Here is a 25732-nt window from a genome sequence, read left to right as displayed (position 1 = left end):
TTGTTCAAACCTTCCAAATTGCGATAAGTTGGTGATGAAAATTACGCGCAACCACTAGAAAAATGTTTTAAATAGGTTTTTGTGCCGGTTTTTAATTTTTGAAAGTAATATAAAGGGCAAATACATGTAGATAATAAAATAAAACTGCGAAAATCGTGGTGCAATGATGATCCAGATATGAACATTCCCTACGGCTTTCCCTCCTTTTTCAAAGGTCATTTTGCCAATGTTTTGTGTTTTTTTAGTTAAACCACTTTTTCAGAATTGATAAGATGCTGATTACAAAAAAAAACAAAACAAAAAAAAAAAACAAAAACAAAAACAAACAAACAAACAAAACAAAACAAAACAAAACAAAAACAAAAAAACAAACAAAAAACAAACAAACAAACAAACAAAACTAAACTAAACAAAAAAAAAAAAAAAAAAGAAAGAAAAAAAAACACCACGTGCCGCAAAGTACAGATTTATTGTTTTCAAGCTTCATTACGGGACGTTGGTTTTCATCGGTGATCATTGATTTTTTTTCAACAATTGTTGAAAAGACTCAATGGTTAAAATAATCTGAAAATATCATACCATTCTGTCATGTAGATTTTGAATAAGAGTGAACGCGTAGAAGTTTTGTTAAGTGTAGTATAACGGAACTACTTCTATATATGTAGTAACCTATAATACCGTAGATGAAAATTGGTTAAGATAGACACGGATGCTGACAAATACATATTATAATAAAAATGAATTGCAATTGCATAATTTTTTTTTTCATTTCTGTTCACTTTATATTTGTAGGTGCCTCAGTTGATATTGGTGACGTCACTTTTCCTGTTTATCGTCGTCGGGAATGGATGTGTGCTGTTGGCGCTGCTTTATTCTGAAAATGGCCGGAAAACGCGGATGAATTTCTTCATAATGCATTTAGCGATTTCTGGTAAATAATTTTGCAATTTGTTTTTGACAAAAATATTCATGAGGACTTAAATATTCGTTGATAGAAGCGGGAGAACTCAAAGATATGTAAATTTATCCTTTTTATTTTGTAAACCTTAGTCCTACAGTACAATTACTCTAATACATGTAGTTCAATTTTTAATGAGGGATGCAATTAAAATCTTATTGTTTTTTAATGCTTGTACCTTGGATCATGTACAGCTGTATACCTGCATATACTGTATGTAGGTTTGTAATTTGCATGAGAAAAAAATCAAACTTGTTTAGTCATGAGTAATATACACCATTTTTTTTAACGTATTATTTATAATTAATAATCTATAAACCTTAAGTTCTTATGTATCACTATATGACTTTTATAATAAAGTTTGAGAGAAAATCCTGTCCTTAAATCAAATTTCACCCATTCAGTGATATTCTTTCAAGCTATCTTTCCGTTATGTTTATAAATGCAGACCTTTTCAATATGTGCTCTTTGTGTTCTGGTATATCAAATCATTTTCTTCGAAGGATTTGTATCTTAAAATGGCATCTTCTTCAAGTTTACTACATACCAAAACTGGCATTGAGTATCTATTAAAAATCCATTGAGAAGGAAATATTAGTACGAGGGCCGTACAATAAATAATGTCATCGGTGCTCGGAAAGAAACAAAAAAAAAAATAAATAAACGCCTTTCAATGATTTAATCTTGATGATTTCACTTAAATATTCTCTTTTAATTAAGATATATGTATGTAACAATTTTATTCAATTTCTAATTGATTTTAGAACACATTTTTAGTATGACCCTTCTTATACTGGAATATGGCAGATCCTATGATTTCCTGTACTTGTTTTCTCTTTCTGAAAGGTGTTTTTTCAAGTTTAGGAAATAAAGCAAGTCAATGGTTGAAAAATATGGTTAATATTGTTGGTGTGACAAAACATTAAGTTTCTGTTTAACCCCAAAACTCCTTTACTCTTCATGGCTTGTGGGTGTGGACGCTGTCATGAAGAAATTTAATGTAGTGGATTCCTGATTCTGGTTTTTTCCTCTCTTAAACCTTTCGATTTTTTTGCAAAAAATTTGCTTTCTAGACTCCTCCAGAAATTGAATTGCCTCCGAGAATAAGAATTTGAACAACAAGACCACTTATATTTAAGAAAATAGCATATAAACCTGTTTTGTGCTCCTGTAATTCTTTGCTCTTCTCAGGCCTTTGCTGTTCTGTCAAGTGCATCTTTTTAATGTTAATTTATTTTGAGGGATAAAAGCAATGGATTCAAGTTTCATAAGCTGCTTGAATTTCAGACAAACGTGGATAAGTACAATTTTTGATCTTTTAAAAATAATTATTTATATCTTCTTACATGTTGTCACTTTCACTTATTTTTTTAGAACATAGGGTGACCTTTGAGTATTAAGCTTTTTTACTGTCAAACGTTTCTTTAAAACATTGTGAACTACCCCCAAAATGACGCCTATCAAATTTGCTATGTGTATTAAAGTCAATCAAACATAATCAATGATAATTTGTTGAATTTTCCCGAACAGTACATTGGTTGTTGTAAGTCCTTGTCGCCAAGGACGGTACCCATTTTTGACGCCCATTTTATCATTTTTGTTCAATGAAATCTCCTTGCTTATGTGTGTGTATAAAACAGACATTGGTTGTTGTAAATGCCACATAGTTCAGTAAATATTTCTTTGGGATTCTAAACAAGTTTTACAGCAGCTTTCATGAAGCGTTTTATTTCACTCTAGTTTACTGATTCTTTAACATTCATTTTTAATGCAGTGTCTCGAGTAGCCCTTGTTTTCCAGCTTGCCACAGTGAAACTATGTGATGAAAAGTGGTCACATAAACTGTAATCAATTCATCAGAGATTCAATAATGAGAGAAAGTCAAGCTTAATGTCATATGATTTCTATGTTACATATCATCGAGCTGATGACATTATTTATTGAACAACCCGTGTACATATAATCGGTTTTGTTTTAAAGAAATCAGCCTATTGCAGATCTTCTTGTTGGAATGATTTTGGTCAGTCAAGACATTAAAGAAAAGGCGATGATAGACTTTGAGGGTGGATCATTTCTGTGTAAATTTCTACAATACATCAAGGTACCATAAGTTCATCGTTTTCGTCTTCAACTTTTCATTTTTACCAGTAAAAGATTATCAAGACAGAAAATAATAGAGGCAGTCTAAGTATTTTTATTTCAATGATTTTCTATTTTTTTTTTTTTTGCGAGTCTAAATTTTACCTTACAAACACAACTTCTCATATTTTGTTTTAGTTTTTGGAGGGAAATTATTGAAATAATATTGGAAAATGAGCTGCGATTGTGGATTACTTAACTGATGTTTGTAAATCTCTGTATTCACTTCAATCCGTCTTAATAACAAATTTTCAGATTGTGATATTGTACGCTTCTACATACGTCCTGGTTTCTCTAAGCATTGACAGACTTGATGCCGTAGCGAGGCCAATGAGGTTCTCCAGAAGGGGTAGGTAATGAAGCAAAAGATGTAGTTACCTTTTTATATTGTGTTCCCGGTGATTTAAGTTTCACAGATCCAGACTGAATTGACGGAGTGTGGATCGAATTAAAGAATTAGATTCTGAAAAAACCCCATAGATATACTTAGTACTTGTTTGGGGTCTACTCTAGTGTACTTACATATTTGTCCACATAAAGTATGATTATTTATAAAATATCCGAAAAAATCTCTTTTGTCATACAATGATTTTTTGAAACGAGAGATATTTTTATATGCATATATTAGGTATTTGTAGAGTTTCGAGCCCGAGTTCTCATTTCTGTGGCATGGGTGCTTGCATTTTTGTTCTCACTACCGACATTGGTTTTGTTTGATGTCACAGAACGGAATGTTACATACAAAGGGAAAAACGTCACTTTGTGTGAACCTACATTTCATCATGAATATCAGTCAAAGGTATATAATTATTCACTCATTACTTCATTCTCAAAAAAAAAAAATACAAATCACGTTTATTTTTTACCACATGTATTTAATTGTTTTATAAATATATCTTCCTCTTTCTGCATTTTATGTAATGTTTAAGCAACTATCTGTTTCTTTTTAACAAGGTTTATGTTACTCTCATTGCCTTTGCTGCATTTATTATTCCCGCCATAATCATCACCTTCTGCTATTGCGTCATTATTATCGTCATCTGCCGGAGCGACACCGAGGTTCAAGGAGATCGCTGTAGCTGGACGTTCCAGCGCCAGGAGAGTTTACTTAGTAACGGTAAGTACCTCACTATTTTGAAACTGATTCGTTTTTTATCAAATAAAAAAAATATGGGAATAGGACTGGATGCGAGTTTCCTTCAAATTAGGATTAACTAAAGATGATGTACCGATCATCTCTTTTAAAAGTCTTTAACTAAACAAAATTTAAATATTAATCCGATTTGATTGTGAAACAGTCAACGAAGATTTTTTTATGAAGTAAAATTAAATAATTGATTTAACTAAACATTACATACTATAGTAGAATCTCTTTGTTTTCTTAATGTTATGTTTTTGTAATAATTTAAAGAATCTAACTTTTTACCGTTTTTTATAGTCACAACGGGGTCTTGTCGCAGTAACCCTTCTTGTGGGAGAAATCATATAATAGAAAGAGCCAAGATCAGAACAGTCAAAATGACGTTCTTCATTGTCTTAGGTAAAACAAATTTTGTTTCTTGGTATTTTTACGTATGTACATAGAATATTAAATATTTATATTCATATATACATCATTCTGATAAATCACACTGATAAAATTAAATTACCATGGACTAAACTTAAAGACCATTGATTAGTTTTATCTGATTTAAAAAGCCCGGATCTATTCTCTGCTTTCTATTTTTAGCCTTTATTTTATGCTGGAGTCCCTATTTCGGATTTATGCTCTTTCATGTATATGAAATGGGTAGTCCAGACACAGATACGTTAAAGGCTTTAACAGCATTCGTTCACAGTCTTGCTCCACTCAACTCAGCAGTGAATCCGATAATTTATGGAGTTTTTAGCACTAGAATATGTCAAAATTTAAGGTAATTTTCCAACAAAATATATGTATAATTAATATAATAGACTATTTAAGATGTACTAAATACTTATTATTATTTGTTTAAATAAAACAAATTTAAATTTGTGTTTGAAATTTAAGATATAGTAATCTAATAATTAGATTTTAACACCCACATTTCATTTGTGTTCAGACGTGTTCCATGTTTAAGACATTTTGTGTGTTGTGGACAACGTCCTAGACGCTTTGGAAGTAGAATGTCAAACACATCATTAGTAGAGGGATATTTTCTTAATGACATCTCTTCGCTGAGACGCCGACAATTGTCGGGTTCAAAGTGGAATTCCGATTTCGATCACCGGAAATTCTCCAAGAGAGCTAGTAAGCCGTTACTTCGTAGAGAATCTTCATCCCTCATGTGTGGACAACAAAAACCAGAAAGTCCCACTTCTGACGGAATAGAAAGCACGTCGCCGTTTAGAATAAGGAAAACCGATAAAGAATTAAATAGGAAAACCGTAAGGAGTGTTCCACTTATACAACGTGGACTATCTGAAGAGGACAGTGAAATCCTTCGGTCTTATACATCAGCTAAAGCAGAGGCAGGCATCCAGTGATGAAGGAGAAGATTAGAACAGGCTTTTTTCAAATTTGTACGATTTTTATTTAATTTCCTAATTGTAAATTGAAATAAATATACTGTAAACGTATTACATTTTGCGGTGTATTCTTTTTAGCGCTTTTGGCGGAAAGATACTACCGCTAATTCAAGTACGTCGCTAAACGTCTTAAACACTGATACATGGATAAGAATGTCAAGAAATGCGCTAAATCAAATCTACGCTAACTTGTTTAAAAATCACTTTCCGCTTAATATCGTACACGCTAAATATAATACATTTACAGTATTTCCTTTCTAGCAACAGGTCAACATTTTTTAAATGGAGGAGCAGTGGACTTATATAGTAATTATACTTTTAATTTCTTTTTTAAAGTTCTAAGAATTGTGAGTAGGAGTAGGCACATAATCGTCAACATCCCTTTTATGAAGCAATATACAATTTTCAAATACTGTTTATATCTTCCTGTCAATTCGATACGCAAGGGCAAACTCTACATATGAATTATTATAAAACATAATCTTTTAAAATTAAGCTGATGATACTATGATAGCAATAGTCCTGTTTAAAGTCAACATGTGGCAAACTCTATACCATAATATTGTTTCCATAAACAATCTGTTGTTAAATCGAATGCCCATTGAAAATTTTCAAACCAATGCTAGGTCATTATTAAAACTGTATTGTCTATGTATTTTCTATCATCCGATCATAATATGCCGATTGTAAGTGGTCGACAGGGAATGATTGGTCCTCCTTGGCATCTTATCCCAAGTACATTTTGATTCAAGACCCGCGTTTGCTTTGCTCACTTAGGGTTTTGATGTTTTTGTCAATTTTATTGCTTTTATTTATATCTTTTCCTCAGTTCACGTTTGTAAAATTTATTTAAATGTGGTGAAATCTTGTCAATTTAGAACCATATTTTTATGTAAAAAATAAACTTAGATTTGCTGTATAATAGTGTATATACATTAAAATACAGTCATGTTGTTATATGATTTTTATCCTTGCTGCTTTGCAAAAACAGAAAATTTAAACTGCACTTGATTCTACCAAAGATATGCATGATAACGATGACATGTATATAAGATTAATGCAATTATACACTTGTTAAAAAGGAAAAAAACATCATCATCAACAACAACAACATGCGCTTACTATGTAAAAAGTCAATATACAAATGGTGTTCTCGTCGTACGGATTCACAAAAATGTGGTGAAACCCGTCTTTGCAAAAATGTATTCGTATTAAGGGGGACATATGTCCAAAAAGTCTTTGTGTGAAATTTTCAAGAATTGACATTTGTTTTCTTGCCACATGCTCTTAATTCTTATTCATTAAAAACAATACTTTTATATGCTTCTTTTTACACTGGAGCAAGTGCAAAAACAGTGTGAAATGCTAAAAATAGATCATTTGCAGATATTATACTTCTACCCCAAAATGTGTTTAAAATAACCCAAAATGTCCAATCACATTCACAATCAACATGTATTTAAATTATTTGACTTGTGTCTTTAAAATGATGGCAAATTCATTGTAATTCATCTCGCATGAAAAATTATTAAGGAGCACAAGGTAAGTATAACCCTATTTTTCTTGTCTTATTTTTAAGAATTCTGACATGCATAAGGTAGTATCTTAAAAGATCTTTGTGTCAAAATGTTGTAATTCATATATTTTTGAAGAGACGAATTATCTCCAAATTTTAATTTTAAAGAAAGTATACTTTTATGATAAAATAAACGAGAAATATGAAGTTTTCTTTTATTTTTGTAGTATTGTGTAATACAAATTAACCTATCTACACTAAGGCAAAGGTAAGGAAGCACAGACAAACATCTGAATATAAAACTATTTTGCGGAAAACAAGTATTTTGTTTTGATTAGTAACAATTTACACTGATTAAATCTTTACCTCTAGATTCCAATCATTTTGCCCCCCCCCCCCTCCCCGTCAACAACTCACACCTATTAGAACCTAGGAATGACTTTAAACAATTAAATCTGCATTTACTTATCGATAAGCAAATGTAGGTACAAGTACATTTCTCATTTTGTTTTCTTAGATTTACATTACCTTCTCTTTTTCGTTATTTTAGATTCATTTGATATATGCTCACTCCTCCATGGCACCTGATCCCACCTCTGATGTTTCAGAGGTCCGTGTTTGCTCTGCTCTTATTCTGTATATTGTTTAATGGACGTTGAGATTGAATACTGTTCGTTATCTCCATATCCTTCATATAACTGCTATTTCAACGTTATTTCATTTTAGTTAACTTTGTATAAATATTTAATCGTTGTTTTATAGTTTATTTCTAAATATTACATTGATTTGTGGACTTTTGCAAGAACCGCTGATTTTTACAATAAATCACGGCGTCATCAAAAAATTGTCAGACACACGTATCAAATCTGAACAATTCAAATGCATGTTTGGCTGTAGAATGAAATACTTGTTTAAATCATTTTTCTTTTGCATTAAACAAAAATAAGTTGCTGAAATAAATGTCATTTTATATAGCTGCGGGGCTATTCCACGGACCACCACACATTAAACAAGGTGATTTTAGCAGTAAAACAAGAAGATTTTTTTGTTTTTGTATATTCATTTTAATGATGGCATTTATTACGAACAAATTTGTAATTTAAAAAGATGTTTTTAATGCAACGAAAGCTCAAATCGTCTGCATTCCATATATAGGTAAGTCAACAAAATTTCTCCCTGGTGTTAAATAATACACAAAATAATTTTGCTGGTCTTATTGATAAATTACATTTTGAAAGCTATTTTGGTAGGAAAGATACTCCTTTTCAACAAGTATGAACACATTTTTTTTTCAAGTCTGCAAATTGGGTACATCCCTATTTACATACAGTATTTATTGCAAAAAGTGAATTAATTGAATATTTTATATTAATATTTGTTATCTTAAAAAAGCAAATAATTTTTAAAGCTGATAATTCAGAAATTGACATTATACCGATTAAGGTCTTTTGCATCATTAATTACTATTAAAATTTATTTTTCATAAAATTAAAGAAAAATAATTGAAAACCTGTAATGCACATAATATATAGTTTGTTGTTTGAATTTGTAATTTTATTTTTCAAATCTCTCACATTAAGTTCACATTCCTTAATATAGTTAAAATTTTGATGAAAACATTTTTGATGTAACTATAAATTGTCGCCCGGGAAATAAATAAAGTAAACAATGTAAATGAATTCTTGATCATCAAACCGCTTCGATATACATAATTTTGTATGTGAAGAAGACATTTTGTAAATTTTGATGGAGACGATAGTCCTTAATATTTTGAAAACTTGCAGTCGGCAAAATCGAACAAAAACGATACCCTTTTAAACTTTATTTATTCCAAAAAGTAAATGTTGGCTGCATTAAATATAAATTGAAGCCAGCACATAATTTTTAAAGCTATTTTCAAAAATGTACATGTATATAACTTTAAAACACGAACTGTGTAAAGTTATTTTTATGCGATAAAAGTAAAATTGAAATAATTGAAAACTAATGTAAAGGGGGACCTAATGTTTTTTCGATAGTAAATGATAAGCAACTTTATATATTAGATATGAAAAACATATATATTTTTATAGATTCACTTTATGGGAGTAAATATATTGTGTATCTCGTTATTTATAAACGAAAAGAACATTTTGATTAACAATCTTTTTAATGTTTAGAAAACCTTAAATTCTTAATAACTTCTCCCACCTCAATCTCCATATACCAACACTTAAACTTATATTGATATAGGGATCAATGGAATGCAATGAGGACCTTAGATAACTTATTTTAAAAGGTCCTAAATATAGGGAACCACATTTTGAAAGCTATTTTGGTAGGAAAGATACTCCTTTTCAACAAGTATGAATACATTTTTTTTTCAATTCTGCAAATTGGGTACATCCCTATTTACATACAGTATTTATTGCAAAAAGTGAATTAATTGAATATTTTATTTAATATTTATTATCTTAAAAAAGCAAATAATTTTTAAAGCTGATAATTCAGAAATTGACTCCGATTACTATTCATCATTAATTACTTAGTTTAAATTTATATTTCGTCATAAAAGTAAAGATTGAAATAATTGAAAACCTGTAATGTACATAATAATGTTTGTTGTTTGAATTTGTAATTTTATTTTTCAGTTCTCTCCTATAGGTTCACATTGACGTTAATATAGTTAATAACAAGAAAACATTGATGTAACTATAAATTGTCGCCCGGGAAATAAATAAAGTAAACAATGGAAATGAATCTTGATCATCAAACCGCTTCGATATACATGTATGTGAAGAAGACATGCGTGTAAATGATGGAGACGATAGTCGATAATATTTTGAAAACTTGCAGTCGGATCAAAATCGAACAAAAACGATACCCTTTTAAACTTTATCAATTCCTCACGTAAATGTTGGCTGCATTAAATATAAATTGAAGCCAGACACATGCATCACCTATTTTCAAAAATGTACATGTATATATAACTTTAAAACACGAACTGTGTAAAGTACGTTTTTATGCGATAAGTAAAATTCGATCTTCTAAAAAGGGGGACCTCTGGTTTTTTCGATAGTAAATGATAAGCAACTTTATATATTAGATATGAAAAACATATATATTTTTACAGATTCACTTTATGGAAGTAAATATATTGTGTATCTCGTTATTTATAAACGAAAAGAACATTTTGATTAACAATCTTTTTAATGTTTAGAAAACCTTAAATTCTTAATAACTTCTCCCACCTCAATCTCCATATACCAACACTTAAACTTATATGTATAGAGCAGCCCGGTCCCCCGGGCTGCAATGAGGACCTTAGATAACTTATTTTAAAAGGTCCTAAATATAGGGAACCGCGATCCTTCAACTGGCGTCGGAATTTCATAAATATTATGAATGCTGTTGAAAATTACGCCAGACGATGGGCCAGATATGAAAAAGAAGACGTTGACACCTTGTCAGAATAGATTAAATGTATCAGATTCATATTTAAGTCGCGTATTTAAAGACTGAGGGGCAATATGAAAACCATCTATCCTTCTGTATTCAATAATCCATAACGAAAAAAGAATTAGATAGATTACATGATCAGTACGTACTGGTCTCTGTCGATAAAGCAGGTAACAACATTGTCTTCGTTTGTAAGGCTCATTATATAAATTGTATTTTAGAATAACTTGGATTTAATTCTACAAGTGGTAATCCTTCTTATACTCATAGTTCCCTTTCTAAGGAATAAATTCTTCAAAATCAAACGTCAGTTTTAAGAAGGATATTAAGATAACGAACAGTATTCAATATCAAAGTCCGTAAAACCATACAAAAAGGGAGCAGAGCAAACAACACAGACCTCCGAAACATCAGAGTTGGGATCGGGTGCCATGGAGGAGTGAGCATCCCCTGCTGACCGGTCACACCCGCCATGTGCTCCTTGTCATGATCGGTAAATGACGGAAAAATCAATCGTCAATTCAGTGTATAAATAATGGACTAACAATTAGTATGAAAAACGTCAGTCAGCATTTGTCTCAATGATAAATTGTATTTGCTGACAAAATCATTGTATCGACCATAGAATTTACAAAATGATGACTTTAAGCGAGACTGTTGATATTCTTGTTTCATCAACTTGCTTGTCAATAATTTCTCGTTTTAGAAATTGTTCATACGTAGAGCATGCTCTTGCGTATCGAATCAACTGAGATATATACACTCCGTATGAAATTGACGAAGGTATATTGCTGTATAAGTAAGGGAAGCTGACGATAGAAAAGTTAAAATCATTACGTTTATCATATAGCTTGGCTGTTAGATTACGATTAACGTCTTTTTCAAGTAAAATATCCAGGTATGAAACAGATGTGCCAGACTCTGTGGTATCTTTTATCTCAAGCTCACCAGGAAATATCGTATCGACGTAGGAATGGAAATGTCCATTGTTAATTGACAATACGTCGTCGATATATCTAAATGTCGAGTTAAAGGTCACCGCAAGTGTTTTCTTCTTTTCACGCTTTTCTTTTAAGATTTTGCACAAATTCTGCTTCGTGTGAATATAGAAATAGGTCTGCTAATAACGAAGCGCAATTAGTACTCATGGAAGAAAATTTAAATAGAAATTTTAGTGCATTGCCCATCAACTTGATTCATCGATTAAAATGGTCAATGATAAATGATAAGAATTTATTGTCATCAGAATGAAGATGTAGGCCTCTCAAGATGAACCATGTGCTGATACCCTGTACCTTTGCCATGAGATAATGTCCTTTGGTTTCTGAAGAGCAGGCTATGCTGCAAGGCGCGTTGCAAAATGTAGAAAAAAAACTATCTATGTGTCATTCGCAGCTGTAGCATATATAAAATAATTTTTACTAGTTGAACAACTTTTCGATTTTTATTCCCATGCACTTTTACAACGTCGTTATTATCCGGAAAAGCATGATGATTTCCTTTCATATCTTACACACTCCCAGGCTGGGGAGTACCCATTGTAAACTCATTTTATATAACCACACATTATCGATTATCTGATGAGAAATTATAATTTAATTAAAACATAATCACAACAATTAACACTTGAATTTTAAAATTATTTTTCTCATAATTATATACATGTTATCATATAAGATCTATTTAACTGAATTTATTTTAAAAAATAATACGTCTTATTTCCCCATGTGCACTTTTTTACACAACTATAATTAGATCAACACTTGTTAAAAAGGGAAAAAAAACATCAACGATTACATGCGTTTAATATGTAAAAAGTCAGTTTGCTGTACAAATGACGTCCTCGTTGTACGGATTCTCGAAAGTGTGATAAAACTCGCCTTTGCAAAAACTAGTATATTCGTATCATTATATTATATTATATATATTATAGTATATTTAAAACAAACTGAATTAATAACTTAAAATCATAAGACAATACCTGCAATTTTAAAGAAAAATCAAATTTCGCCTGCCCCTAATCGACATTCGTCCTTTTATACATTTTGAACTTTTTGATCCTTGATTAATACTGCTGTTAATCGTCATATGTCATTTGTTTTAGCTGCATGGTGGTCGTGTCATAAATTGAGCTTGCTTAATAATCGTAAATATGGATCACATTGAAATTAATTATCTGTTATAGAGATTAATATTTGAAAGGGTCTATTTCTGTTCAACTTGTGTATATTGTAACATAAAAAGGTTGTCCAAGACCTTTGCATCATCAAGACCGTAGCACAGTTCTACGCAATTGAAGTGCAATATGAACTCCGTCAATCCTGTTTGTTGAAGAATTCAAAATCAAGAAAATAATTATATATTTCTCGAACAGTATGTACTGATACATGGTGACACAGCAGGAAACAACATTGGTTTCGTCAATAAGGCTAAATGATATTACAAGGTTAAATAATCTACATTATGTCTGTAGAAATACATTTTGTTTGTGTTCCAAAAGAATTTGTTCCCTGAGCATCCTCCTACGGAGAGGGTGTATAAAACAGATCAAAAACAGTGTTACAAATTTTTGTTCACTGAATGTGGATATTCCTGAGGACACTCTGACAACTTGGTTGTAAAAATCAAAGAAAAATTAACTTCTTGAAAGTGGACTCGGATTTATCTGGTGTGAACAGTACAAACAATCAACTATTAAACGATCTCAAACAAAGAATAACAAATAATAATTTTATTCAAAACATAATGGCTGAAATTAATTGTTCAACAACATGTATTTCTACAGACATATTGTAGATTATTTAACCTTGTAATATCAGTTAGCCGTATTAACAAAAACAATATGGTGTCCCCCCCCCCCCCAGCTATTGACAGGCATGTCAAAAAAATAAGAATATCAACAGTTTCGTTTGAAGTTTCGCAAGCTCTACGTTAAACACGATGTTTTGTTTCAAGACAAAGTTCCCCAAACACGACAGTCACGTGACTATCTCGGCCAATCATATTCTATTTTACTAGCGATTATTTATAAGAGGTATACTAACATAAATTATTAAATTAAGAGTTGGCAATCTCAACTACTTGATGATATACTTAGTAATTCTTTCATTATGCGACAATTTAGCAATAGCGGTTGAGAATGTCAACTATTAATGCAATAGTTTATGGCAATTGCAACGCTAAATGATATTTAAGAGATGAAATTAATTTTTTGGGAAAATCATGAGGACATGAACTACGACACTTCACACCTGCATATTGCATGAAGCACGTTAGCATATACACAAATCTTATATGTACATTATTTTTCTGATGACACATATTTTTCTCATTCAACGATCATTTTTGAAAAAAAAGTTACACTACTTTTCTTTTACTTCAATAATTTCACAATGGAAATATTCTTACATATTACCAGGTTAGATCATGATAATATGAACCTTTTCTTATCTGCAAAGAATCTGAAGGAAAAATTTTTGGAAATGTAAATATTCTATCATTAAGCAGCAGCGTTTTATCATTAGCAGCTTCTCCATAGCGCGCATCATGAAATATTCCAGCAGAGCTATTGCTGTTCATAATACCATGTTCACGGAATAAGGTTCTTTATTTTTTAAATGTTTAAATGTCCTTAGTATATAAAAATGTCTAAACCGCTTTTTCTTTATCTGCAAAGGAGGGGTGGGGAGGGGTCGGCCGAGCATCAGACAAGAGTGACAGCGTGAGCCCATTAAAGAAGAAGAATTAAATGTAGAAAGACTTTTTCAATATACCATTTTAAAAAAAAAACATAACTTTAATGATAAATCGTGCTATAATAATCGAGATATTTCACATTATTTTTATATCATCTTCATAATGAATTAAAGAATTTGATTTTGGTAATATGTGTATTTTTTCCAAAAATTCTGAATGATGAATTCATAAAAATCTGATTGATATCATAGATTGCCTTAGTTGCAGAACTGCACATGGCTCTTTCGGACAGATAAAGCAGATATTTCCCTGACTGAGATTTTCCTTGCGATTTTCTCAAGCAGAGAGCTATAGTTCTGCATGCATCCAGGAACGATTTCACTACATTCGTTATTCGAATTGTGCTGATGTAATAATGTACAACTTTGCAAGTTATCTAACAACAAACTTTATCCACCAGAAAAGTTTAGAAAGATACTTGATATGAGCTAAGTTTGTGATGACTTTTTAAAAGTTAAATAATAAAACTCCGTTGAGTCTTGAGACTACCGTCTTATATACATGTTTATGAAACTGGTCTCTAAATAAATTCCTTTTCAGGTGCATAAATTGAAAAATATTCACGATTCAAATTTGTGACATTAAACAGCAGTTGATTCTTGGGGCTACCTTAAAGCTTCGACACTTATGAGATTGATGCATGCACTTCGTTATAAATCTCCTTCATTGCTTTGGCATACCGGTGTATTAAAACTTAAATTGTTGAAATAAATCATTGTAATAATCTGAATTAAATCTAAACTTAGATTAAACTTAGATTGGGATTGGTCACTGGGGGGTGTAACTTTCAGAGTATATAAATAACACGCAGTAAAAACAGTGTTATCGAGACAAAATGAAGTACAGCACTGGAATTTCTGGGTGGACCATCTTACTGGTGATTACCTTTTTCATATCTGAACTTAAATATTAATGTTACGTTCGTCCTATAGAATATATACATTTACCAGTAATAAATGTATCTCATATTTCAATGTCAGATACATGAAATTTAAATGGATATCAATTATTGATAAAATTTTGTGCTATTACATTTCATTTTAGATGGTAGTTGTGGTGCAAGAAATAAATGCTATGAGTAATGAAGATAGAGGAAGAAAGTTGCAAAGTTTTCCGGGAATATGTGTATGTTTATTGCATGGCTCAGGAGGGAAAAAACGAATTTCCAATTTCTTTACCTTGGAAACTAGTTTTCTTTTAACTACCCTTACCAAAGTAAAATTATTGCAGCAATATTGCCGCTATATTGCGGCAACATTGCAGCAACACATTTTTGTCACCAGAAACAAGCTTTTTGGGTTAGTGAAATATCACCGCTAGCGGCAACAACTTCTGGTGACATTCTGGCAATACTGCCAGAAAAAATCTTTCTGGCAGTATTGCCAGAATGTCGCCAGAAGATCTAGGATTACCCATTAGGCATTTGTGAGCATGCTCAGTCATGTACTTCCTCTTTTTAAATAAAATGGAGGGAATTCAAAGGCAAGCATGTTTTGCTTCATTATTGAATGGTATCAAGTTAATTGGAGTTGTTAATTGTGTACAGTAGGATAAGACATTATGACTAGTAAGACTAAATAATGTGGAATAGCCAGAAAAAAAAGAATTTCAGCAGTTTCCATGGCATGGCCTTTTGAAAGAATTATAGGAATGTCTAACTCTGTTTTCATGGTATATATATATATATATATATCAAACTTGGTAAGTCAAAACCATATTCTTTTTTAGATGAATGATTCTATGGAGATAAAGTAAGAAAAATTATATGTATTTCAACTAGTGCTTGTGATGCATGTATACTATACTTGTATGTCTAATATATATCATACCATTGTTGCAGGAAAAGATGAATGCATGTTATCAATTAAATGCATGAACATGTATAATTAATTTATTGCATAAATTAGAATACCTGCAAGAAAATAATGATTCTATATATATGTTGGAAATTACAAACAAGCTATATATTACACATTGTACTGATTAATTGGCATTGGGGAATATGTGATGGGCAGCTAATTAATTAGGTTATTTGAAAAATGATGCAGAGTTGCTGGACATTTTCACAGTGGCATATTGATATTTTTTATATACACATTTTTTTTATGTGGTTGGATTGATAGATTGGGGGCGCATATTGTTTTTTTCCTGTCTGTTTGTAAACTTCAAGCTTCGCCATAAGTGATAACTTTTGAACCAATGAGAGATAGATACTTCATATTTGGTATACATACTCCACTTATTAAGTCCTTTCAAATGACACCAAGGTCAATGACCTTGTGACCTTGACTGTGACCAATATGCTAACAATAGCTTTTTTATTGAATATTCGCCATATTTTAAAAACCATGAGAAATAGAGACTATAGATAATTTTTTCTATTAAATACTAATTTATATAGGTAGTACTGAAGTGTTGTCCCAATACTGCTGCAGCTAAACTTGAAATGATACATGTACTGCAATTGCTTTGCAGCAACATTGCCGCAACACCTTTCTGGCAATATTGCCGCAAATCTAATTTACATACGAAAAACGATATTGCCGCAATATTGCTGCAATGTATTGCCAGAATGTTGCTGCAATATTGCAGCAATAATGCCAGAAGATGTTGCCTCAAGGTGAGTATTTTGGTAAGGGTAACAATGTTTTTTATGATGTTTAAGATTGATTGTGGGTATTTTGTTCCCGGCTATCACTGCGATCTGTCAGTACCTTGCACCAAATTCACTTGTAGGAAAGAATGCGTCTAGGGTAGGTTAATAATTAGTGAACACTAATGAAATAATTAATGAATACTGACCCTAGCTCCATGTTGGGCAAGGAAACGAGTGAAACAATTTCAAAGCCGCTTCATCTTCAAGCTGAATGTGCTTTATGAGGGCTTTATGAGGGGCGATAAGCATGGGTGAGAATATCTGACACGGTCTGAAAACTCCCCTCCATTACTGAGAGGGATTTTAAGAATTTGTCTTCTGCTGTGAAGTCCCTCTGTATCACAGACTAACATTACAGACGTCGCTTTCTGTTCTTTTATAACGTTACTTCCGTAGTTTATCAACAATTTGCACAAATCTACTTGATCTCTCAGTATTGCTTCATGTAAAGGACTGTATCTGTAATTCTCAGATCGAGCCCTAGACGCACCATTTCTAAGTTCCCAACCTAAATTGCAAAATGAATATATAGCTCTCCTTTGTTTAAATCGAGGTGGGTATTCGACCTCAGCTTCCGGAGCGTGTGGTAGGAAAAAGTTTACAGCACTTGTGTTATTTTCTCTGCTTGCCCTCATTAAAGGGGTTATTCCACACCTATTACAAGTATTTGGATCTGCACCAAAATCTATACTGTAGATTCTTTATTTTTCGCGAGTACTTATTATCGAGAATGGGCTATTCAACGGCAAATCGCGAGAATAATAATTCGCGGATGGACGGTTGATCAATAAATTTTACATAGATTTCAGCCCCATAAAAATAAAGGCGAGTTATTTTATTTCGTGTTTGGTGTTTCTCGCAAAATTACGTGATAATTAATTCAACGCGAATATTAAGTAATTTACAGTAATCAACTTCAAGCATTGCAGATGTTCTTAAGGCACTAAATTTATTTCATGTCCCATAAAATACTTGTTGTCTGGACGGGTCCCACTCTGAAGTAGAAGACGAACACAGTCCGTATGATTCTGATCTATCGCTATGTTAAGAGGTTCCAATGTTAGGTAGCCCAAGGAAGGACTAGATTCACAAACCTCTCCATCCCTAGATGAGCAGAAGTTAGTAATAGCGCTATCTTCTGTTAAAATCTCAATAACTTCTGAATAGCCCTTTCTAGAACATATATGTAAGGGCGTATAACCAACATCATCAGATTAGATTTTATTCAAAAATTAAACACATTCTTTTAAACTTGCATTGTGTAGTAGTTTTAAGTTTCTAATTTCAAATTGAAGAAAACGTATTTTCTTCCTAGAAAAAGGTCAAAGATTTCTTAGATGGAGGAGCAATGGACTCTTATAGAATTTATATCTTTCATTTCTTTTCAATTTTTTAAGAACTGAATTGTGAATATGAGCGAGCACATAACCGTCAAAATCCCTTTTTATGACTGATGACGTGTGTACGGCAAAGAGGTGGGACATAGTCATCTCATCGTTTTCAACAACAATCTAAAGTTTCTGATGTTTTTAATTTCTTAACCAATGAGAATCAAGGTTACCATTTGAGAGACGATAATTAAATAGCGTCGAGAATGCTACGCCTTACTGAAAACCCAGGGCTAACAGAGAATTGTATACTAAACAATGATTGTCAATGCATATCTGGTTCATTGATTTCTCCAAAAGGTAAATAAGGTTCACCCTTCGTTAACATCTGCCTACTTTGAGTAAAAGTATTTTAATAGCAGAAAATTAATAATAGATTCTGATCTGTCCTTGATAAGTTTATAGTTTTGCTAATAAAAAAAGGGCTATCTGTGATAATCCATATCATTTTTAACGAAAGATTCTATCATTTAATAATATAATAGATTCTGACTGAGTAAAAAATTATTTTGATAACTGCATCAATAGAATCTGGAGTTCAATTGCACTTAGCAGTCGGACTATTGATACTTCGGATCAAGTTACTGTTATAATGAAAAATTTATTATATACCCCCTTATAATTAGCTAAATATACCCAAAATAAACGTTAAAGATCAATTTTGTATATTTATCCATAAAACAAGACATAAAAACAATGGACTTTTTAACGCTCAAGAAAAATAACGTCATGTTTTTGCGTACTACGTCATCAGTTTCAGAGAGTGGTGATATGGATTCAGAAAACCACCGTGTGGTGATCCGGAAAGTCGGATCAGGACGTCACGTGATTACGTAAATTCAGCAGTAAAATTGATTGATACAATTTAGGTATATAATAACATAATAGATTCTGATTGGGTAAAAAATTATTTTGATAACTGCATCAATAGAAACTGGAGTTTAATCGACTTAGCAGTCGGAACTACTTTAGCTAACTTTACACATGCATATTTCCTGCTTTCGTATTACTTTGTGAAAGAAAAAATGAGTTTATATACTTTTACTCTATTTTCCTGAATTTAAAAACTTGTTCAAATTCGTTATGTGCCTGAGTTATTTTCTATATCCGTTTCTTTTCAAATTTTCCTCCGTTGGTAAATCCATACGAGAATGGCTAGTTTACTGTCAACTAGCATAGCATATATATAAATTATAAAATTTAAAAATATAAACTTATATAAATTATAAACTTATATAAATTATATATATATATATATATATATATATATATATATATATATATATATATATATATATATATATATTATTAACTTTTTAATGAATTAAAGAATTTAACTCATAAAATATGTGTATTTTTCCGTAAAAAGTCTGAATGGTGAATTAAAAACATCTTTTTCGACAACTGAGCTTGCTCTGGGTGTTAGGGAACAATAAGACTTTTATTAAAATTGTTTTACATGTGATAATGTTAAAACTCCGCAATTTATCGATCAACAACAAAGTTTATCTACCAGAAAATTTTCGAAAGATTCTTATTATGAGCTAAGTCTATGTAGTCTTGGAAAAAGTTAAATACTGAAACTCTGTAGAGTGTTGAGACAACCCTCGTATATAACTGTATATGAAACTGCTCTCTAAATAAATGCCTTTTCAGGTGCGTAAATTGAACAAAAAATATTAACTATTCAAATTTGTTACACTTAAACAGCAGTTGATTCCTCTGGCTACCTAAAAGCCTACACGATCATGAAACATATGGAGATAACGAACAGTATTCAAGATCAAAAGTTCATAAAACAAAACGAGATTGATGCATATGCTTCGTTATAACATCCATTCATTGTTTTGGCATAAATTAAAATCTTTAATTGTTGATATAAATCATATTATTTCAATAATCTAAATTAAATCTAACCTTGGATTTGGGATTGATCCCCGGGGGATGTAACTTTCAGAGTATAAATAACTCTCGCAGTAAAAAAAAAGTGTTATCGTACAAACAGTGTTATCGTGACAGAATGAAGCAGAGCAGTGGTGTTTCTGGGTGGATCATTCTACTGGTAATTGCTTTTTTTTTATCTATCTTAAATACCCATGTTACGTTTGTCCTATAGATTATATATTACCAGTAATACATATCTCATATTTCCTATTTACAGGTCAGATAATTTATATGGATATCAATTATTAATAAAACTTAAAAGAATTCAGTGCTATCAGTTTCTATTTTAGATGGTAGTAGTGGTGCAGGAAATGAATGCTATGAGTTATGAAGATAGAGGAAGAAAATTGCAAAGTTTTCCGGGAATATGCGTATGTATATTGCATGGCCTCAAGTGTGAAAAATGAATTTCCAGTTTCTTATCCTTGTATAGAATTATTTTCTCGTAACTAACAATGGTCTGTATGATGTTTCAGATGGATTGTGGATATTTTATTCCCAACATGCACTGCGATCTTTCGGTACCTTGCACCAAATCCACTTGTAGAAAAGAATGCGTTGATGGTAGGTTGTTTTGAAGAAAATTGGTTTCACTTTTTAAACTTTCTTTAGCATCAATCAACCACACCCAGAGAGCCAGAGATACAAGATGCGACTGCATTAAACATGTTAAAGATATAATTGTTTATTACAAAATCTTGATCAACATTAAGAAGAATCACTTAAAAAAACTTTTAACTTTCCCAAAATTACACTTGAAAAAAATTAACTACAATTCTGAATTGCAAACCTTGGATTTTAAATGCATGTATTTTATGTTGATTCTTTAAGTTTAATTTGATTAGGCTATAAGGATACTAATTAAATTTTATACTAGGCCATTCCAAGTTTTTTCTCTGTTTACTAATTAAAAACATTTTATAAAACACAGGCTAGGTTTATATCAAAATGAATAGAAGAAATATCTATTCTTTAGCAAAAACAAGATTAACCATTAAAAAATTGCATGAATATTTGTGTGTGTTTTTTCTTAAGTGTCGTAGTTGTATTGGTTTACATCAAAATGAAGAGTAGAAAAGAAACCATTAAACAATTGCAAGAATATTTGTGGAAGTCGTAGCTGTATTGTAAATACCTACAAGTAAAGTCGTCACAATAAAAGTTAGCGCCCTACCGAATTTTATTGAGCTTTTATGAATTTTATTACAGATAGCCCAAAGGTCAGTGATGAAAATCGACCATCTGAGTGCGACATATCTCAAAACAGAAATCCGATGGAGTATGAATGCTGGTGGGATGAAGCATGCGCTGACAACCAGCGTTGTTGCATCACTGATACCGGAAGTTATTGTAGTTCTTAAATGTCTAATAACACTCTTTGAATAAACTTCTGTTTTTTGGCTTATTGTTAAAAATAGTTAAAATAATCATCAATTGCGAATGGAAGATAACTACGAGGAGGGAACTAGCAAGCAATTCATTTTAGTATTATTATTCTAAATGAAATAAAAGATATGATTTCAAAAAGGGTGGTACAGGCAATTTTTTAACAGTGCTAGGAAATTGAGGAGATAAAAACTTCTGGAGAGATAGTCGTATAATTTGTTTTAGCTGTCTTGGGCGATTTCCTAGCATAGTTAAGTATTGCTTAACGTCAGGTGCTATCAAATCCGTCTGTTTTATACTGTCCACATCAAAATTAAATGAAGCCTCCACTAGTAAGTTAAACACATTGTCTTTTGAAACAAACTTCTGCATTGAAGAGAGTATTCCATATGGATCCCTCACGTAATTAACTCCACGGGTTCCACGAAAACTGACCCTAGCTCCATGTTGGACGAGGAGTGAAACAATTTCAAAGTCTGCCTCTTCATCTTCAAGCTTAAGGTACTCTGTGAGGGGCGATAAGCATGGGTGAGAATAACTGACATGGTCTGAAAACGCATTTACCCCCCCTCCATTGTTGAGAAGGATTTCAAGAATTTGTTTTCTGTGGTGAAGTCCCTCTGTACCACAGACTAACATTACAGGTGTGGCGTCACTTTCTGTTCTCTCATTAACGTTACTTCCGTAGTTTATCAACAATTTGCACAAATTAACTTGATCTCTCAGTATTGCTTCATGTAAAGGACTGTATCTGTAATTCTCAGATCGAGTCCTAGAGGCCCCATTTTGTAGCAAGATCTCTGTAATTTCTAAGTTCCCAACCTGAATTGCAAAATGAATGGCTCTCCTTTGTTCAAATCGAGGTGGGCATTCGACGTCAACTTCCGCTCCGTGTGCTAAGAGAAAGTTTACTGCACGTGCGTTATTTTCTCTACATGCCCTCATTAGAGGAGTTATTCCACACCTATTACAAGTATTTGGATCTGCACCAAAATCTATAATCAATTTCAAGCATTGCAGATGATCTAAAGGCACTAAATTTATTTCATATCCCATAAAATACTTGTTGTCGGGACGGGCCCCACTCTGAAGTAGAAGACGGACACAGTCTGTGTGATTCTGATCTATCGCAATGTTAAGAGGTTCCAATGTTAGGTAACCCAAGGAACGACTAGATTCACGAACCTCTCCATCCTCAGCCGAGCAGAAGTTAATTGTAGCGCCATTTTCTATTAAAATCTTCATAACTTCTGAATAGCCCTTTCTGGAACATATATGTAAGGGCGTATAACCAACGTCATCAGTCAGATTGACCGATGCACCATTGTTAATCAAAAACTGAACACATTCTTTTGAATTTACGAATGTAGCATAGTGAAGTGGTCTTAAACCTTTTGTGACCATTCCGTTAATATCTGCACCGCCATTCAGGATCACTTTGATATCATCCAGCGGAAGTTGATGTGTGATTGCGTCAGCTAAGAGGCGCTGTAAACTCTCTCGTGTCCACTTTTCTGGTTCGGCACCTGTTGCGTTCTTATCAGACTTGGTTTTCTAAAAAAAAAATTCATTAACGCAGTGAATTTAATAATTGATTCATATACACAACAGTAGTGCAAGCCAATAAAGCACTTCATAATTTAAAGAATTAAGCATATTCAAAGAAAATAATCAATTTAGCAACATTGGTTTTAAAGTATTATAGCCTGCTGTCAAAACCATATTTCTTAGAATTACATATTTGCTAAATTGTGCGCAGTATGTAGAAAAATTCCTGAGATTCCTATGTTTATAAACACTAAGACAGACATAGCATACCCTACTAATACATAAGATCTTTTGGTCTCTGACTAAAACTATACAAACTGTAAAGCTTTAATTATACTATAACCCGCACTTACTTTTTCTTCTTCCTCCATGTTTGCTTGTTTGTGTAAGCTATGCTTCCTTTTATTTACACCCTACTTTAACCTTGGGAGCTTCTGCCTGGCACACATCTGCTTTGTATATCTCTTATTAATAGGAATATATACATGTGAGGGTGTGTGTGTGCATGTTTGTGTACTTGGCAGAGAAACATAGCGGGATGAAGCAGAATCAGATAACATAACGATGCAGAAATATATACGTACATATAAGACACAATTTAAGCCTGAAAAATAATATTCAAACAGTTTCGATCTTATTTTTGTCAGGTCAAGGGAATATTCTATCAATACATGTACTAGTAATTGTTAAGCAACAAGTTCTACGTATACTGTTCTTGTGCACAATAAATTTTACTATTAGTTATAATAAACACTGTTAAAAGGTGGAATTCCTAAGAAAATATTTGTTTTGTTTACACAAAAATATGAGCGAACATAGCCTTCGGCTTTAATCTGATGAACGATATGTATCATACCACGTACAGTTAATGATATAGCCTCACTAATGACAATGTGTTTTTCAATTTCGCTATTAGCTATTAGTACATCACATCAGATCAGAGGAATAAAACGCACATCTGTGTCACAAAATAATTTAAATGTATTTTGGTGGTTGGTAGTTGTTTTTTTTTTTTAGCAGAGAGGTACTTAAGATTTGACAGCTTTAATAGTCATTAATTTATTGTTCTAAATAAACGAGAAATCATTGTATTAGAATAAAGAATTGCAGACATATTTTTACTACACAATGCAGTATCTCCTTAGTATAAGAAGGTTGTATTTCTTGTTAGTATTTGTCTTACTCGATTTAGCATAAATTTTTCAATGCATTATTTTCAGTATCTAGTTTATTTTGGGAATCGAAAACTGAATTAAAATTATTCAATATAGACGTTAAAACTTAAACACCAACTGAAAGAAACATTTTGCTGATGTAACCGATCGACATAGAATTATTATATTACTCTCAATTATCTGGTTCCTTATGGGTGACCGAGTTTCATTCCCGGGTGAAAATTTTGTTTTATTCGTAAATTTTTACTGCAGCGGTCAATGTTTGATTACTTCACTTAAGTAATTGAAGCAGATTATTTTTTCTTATTTGAACACTTTCTTTAGTCAATAAATACGATAATTATACATTATATATTGTAGGAAAGGAAGAAATAATTTACCATTTCAACTCAGATATAAGTACATAATTATTTAGGAAATATCTGAACATAATCAGATATCAATGTTGACTTTGATTGCCTAATTTTGCCAACTTGTCTTTGAAGTTTTTTTTTTAAATATACAAAATATGTTACTTGATTTCATTTATTAAATGAACTGCGCCGAATCCCGGATTAATTAGTTTACACAATCAACTACATTATTGATGGTGAAAAGAAAGATTCAAATTTTCCATGTATCTATTTTGATTTCTTTTTTCGGCTCTCAAAGAAAAAAAACCGTCAAGCAGTTTTAAGTCAATACAGTATAACCGGTGAAGACGATCTGTATTTTTCAAAATCAAAACGAAGTAAAATTAAATGATAAAGCAAAATAATTTCCTATCATTCTCTATCTAGAGTTGTCGTTCCTCCTACGCTGCCGCATACACCATTGGAAATAGTTTCTCATTAAAATTAAAAAAAAATGAATTAAATCCAACTTTTCTATCGTTCAATCGTCACCTTTTCTTATTCATATAGCAATAATACTTATTACATGCATACATAAGAAGCCTTTCTCTCCTAATTGATTAGCAAAAGTACAGGTATACATTGAAGAAACAATGATATTAAAAGCATCGTTTAAGGTCATTTCGCAAATTTCAAGGTCGATATAATGACCTTTTGGCATGCAAATACAATTAATCATAAAATCGAATATACATATGTAGACTGACCTTTTTTAATGTAAATTATTTGGCCATTTTCTTATACACAATTGTCTACGTGTCTTTCAGTTTTACCCGATCAAGACAATTAGCACACATGGCGGGAGTGACCGTTCGACATGGGATGCTCACTCATTCATTTCACCTTATCCCACCTATCTTTGATGCGTTGTATCCATTGCTCCCATTTT

At 31.8% G+C, this 25732-nt stretch overlaps 4 protein-coding genes and 1 pseudogene across 4 annotated transcripts in view; 2 read left to right on the top strand and 3 right to left on the bottom strand.

Moving 5' to 3' along the window:
• Nucleotides 1–5640, top strand: part of LOC134230470 (neuropeptide S receptor-like) — a 30561-nt gene extending 24921 nt beyond the window's left edge. Inside the window, exons 2-9 of the mRNA XM_062712297.1 lie at nt 793–931; nt 2956–3059; nt 3353–3446; nt 3736–3896; nt 4052–4214; nt 4536–4637; nt 4827–5010; nt 5179–5640. Coding sequence (XP_062568281.1) covers nt 793–931; nt 2956–3059; nt 3353–3446; nt 3736–3896; nt 4052–4214; nt 4536–4637; nt 4827–5010; nt 5179–5602 — 1371 coding nt within the window. The 3' untranslated portion in view covers nt 5603–5640. The remainder of the gene's footprint in view (nt 1–792; nt 932–2955; nt 3060–3352; nt 3447–3735; nt 3897–4051; nt 4215–4535; nt 4638–4826; nt 5011–5178) is intronic.
• LOC134230479 (uncharacterized) overlaps nt 1–25732 on the bottom strand; it is a 237853-nt gene that overhangs the window by 138744 nt on the left and 73377 nt on the right. The window lies entirely within an intron of this gene.
• LOC134230484 (ankyrin-1-like) lies at nt 17229–18224 on the bottom strand (annotated as a pseudogene).
• LOC134230490 (WAP four-disulfide core domain protein 5-like) lies at nt 20264–21742 on the top strand. The gene is made up of 4 exons (XM_062712327.1): nt 20264–20460; nt 20633–20713; nt 20819–20906; nt 21552–21742. The coding sequence occupies exons 1-4, from the start codon at nt 20419–20421 to the stop codon at nt 21701–21703; spliced, it is 363 nt and encodes a 120-aa protein (XP_062568311.1). The 5' UTR covers nt 20264–20418; the 3' UTR covers nt 21704–21742.
• LOC134230489 (ankyrin repeat and SOCS box protein 8-like) lies at nt 21804–23740 on the bottom strand. Its single transcript, XM_062712326.1, has 2 exons — nt 23630–23740; nt 21804–23282 (listed from the first exon to the last, which is right to left on the bottom strand). The coding sequence occupies exons 1-2, from the start codon at nt 23645–23647 to the stop codon at nt 21834–21836; spliced, it is 1467 nt and encodes a 488-aa protein (XP_062568310.1). The 5' UTR covers nt 23648–23740; the 3' UTR covers nt 21804–21833.

The sequence above is a fragment of the Saccostrea cucullata genome, unplaced genomic scaffold (assembly GCF_032062105.1).
Source record: "Saccostrea cucullata isolate Sc308-1 unplaced genomic scaffold, CSIRO_AGI_Scuc_v1 ctg51, whole genome shotgun sequence".
Lineage (NCBI taxonomy): Eukaryota > Metazoa > Mollusca > Bivalvia > Ostreida > Ostreidae > Saccostrea > Saccostrea cuccullata.
Note: the sequence above shows the minus strand (reverse complement) of the source record. Positions and strands in the feature narration are given on the sequence as shown.

Excerpts from the sequence above, each read along its gene's own strand:
- LOC134230490 (XM_062712327.1), top strand. The coding sequence starts at position 20,419 with ATGAAGCAGAGCAGTGGTGTTTCTGGGTGGATCATTCTACTG. Across the intron at positions 20,461-20,632 it reads CTGGGTGGATCATTCTACTG|ATGGTAGTAGTGGTGCAGGA; the intron begins GTAATTGCTTTT and ends TTTCTATTTTAG. Across the intron at positions 20,714-20,818 it reads AAAGTTTTCCGGGAATATGC|ATGGATTGTGGATATTTTAT; the intron begins GTATGTATATTG and ends ATGATGTTTCAG.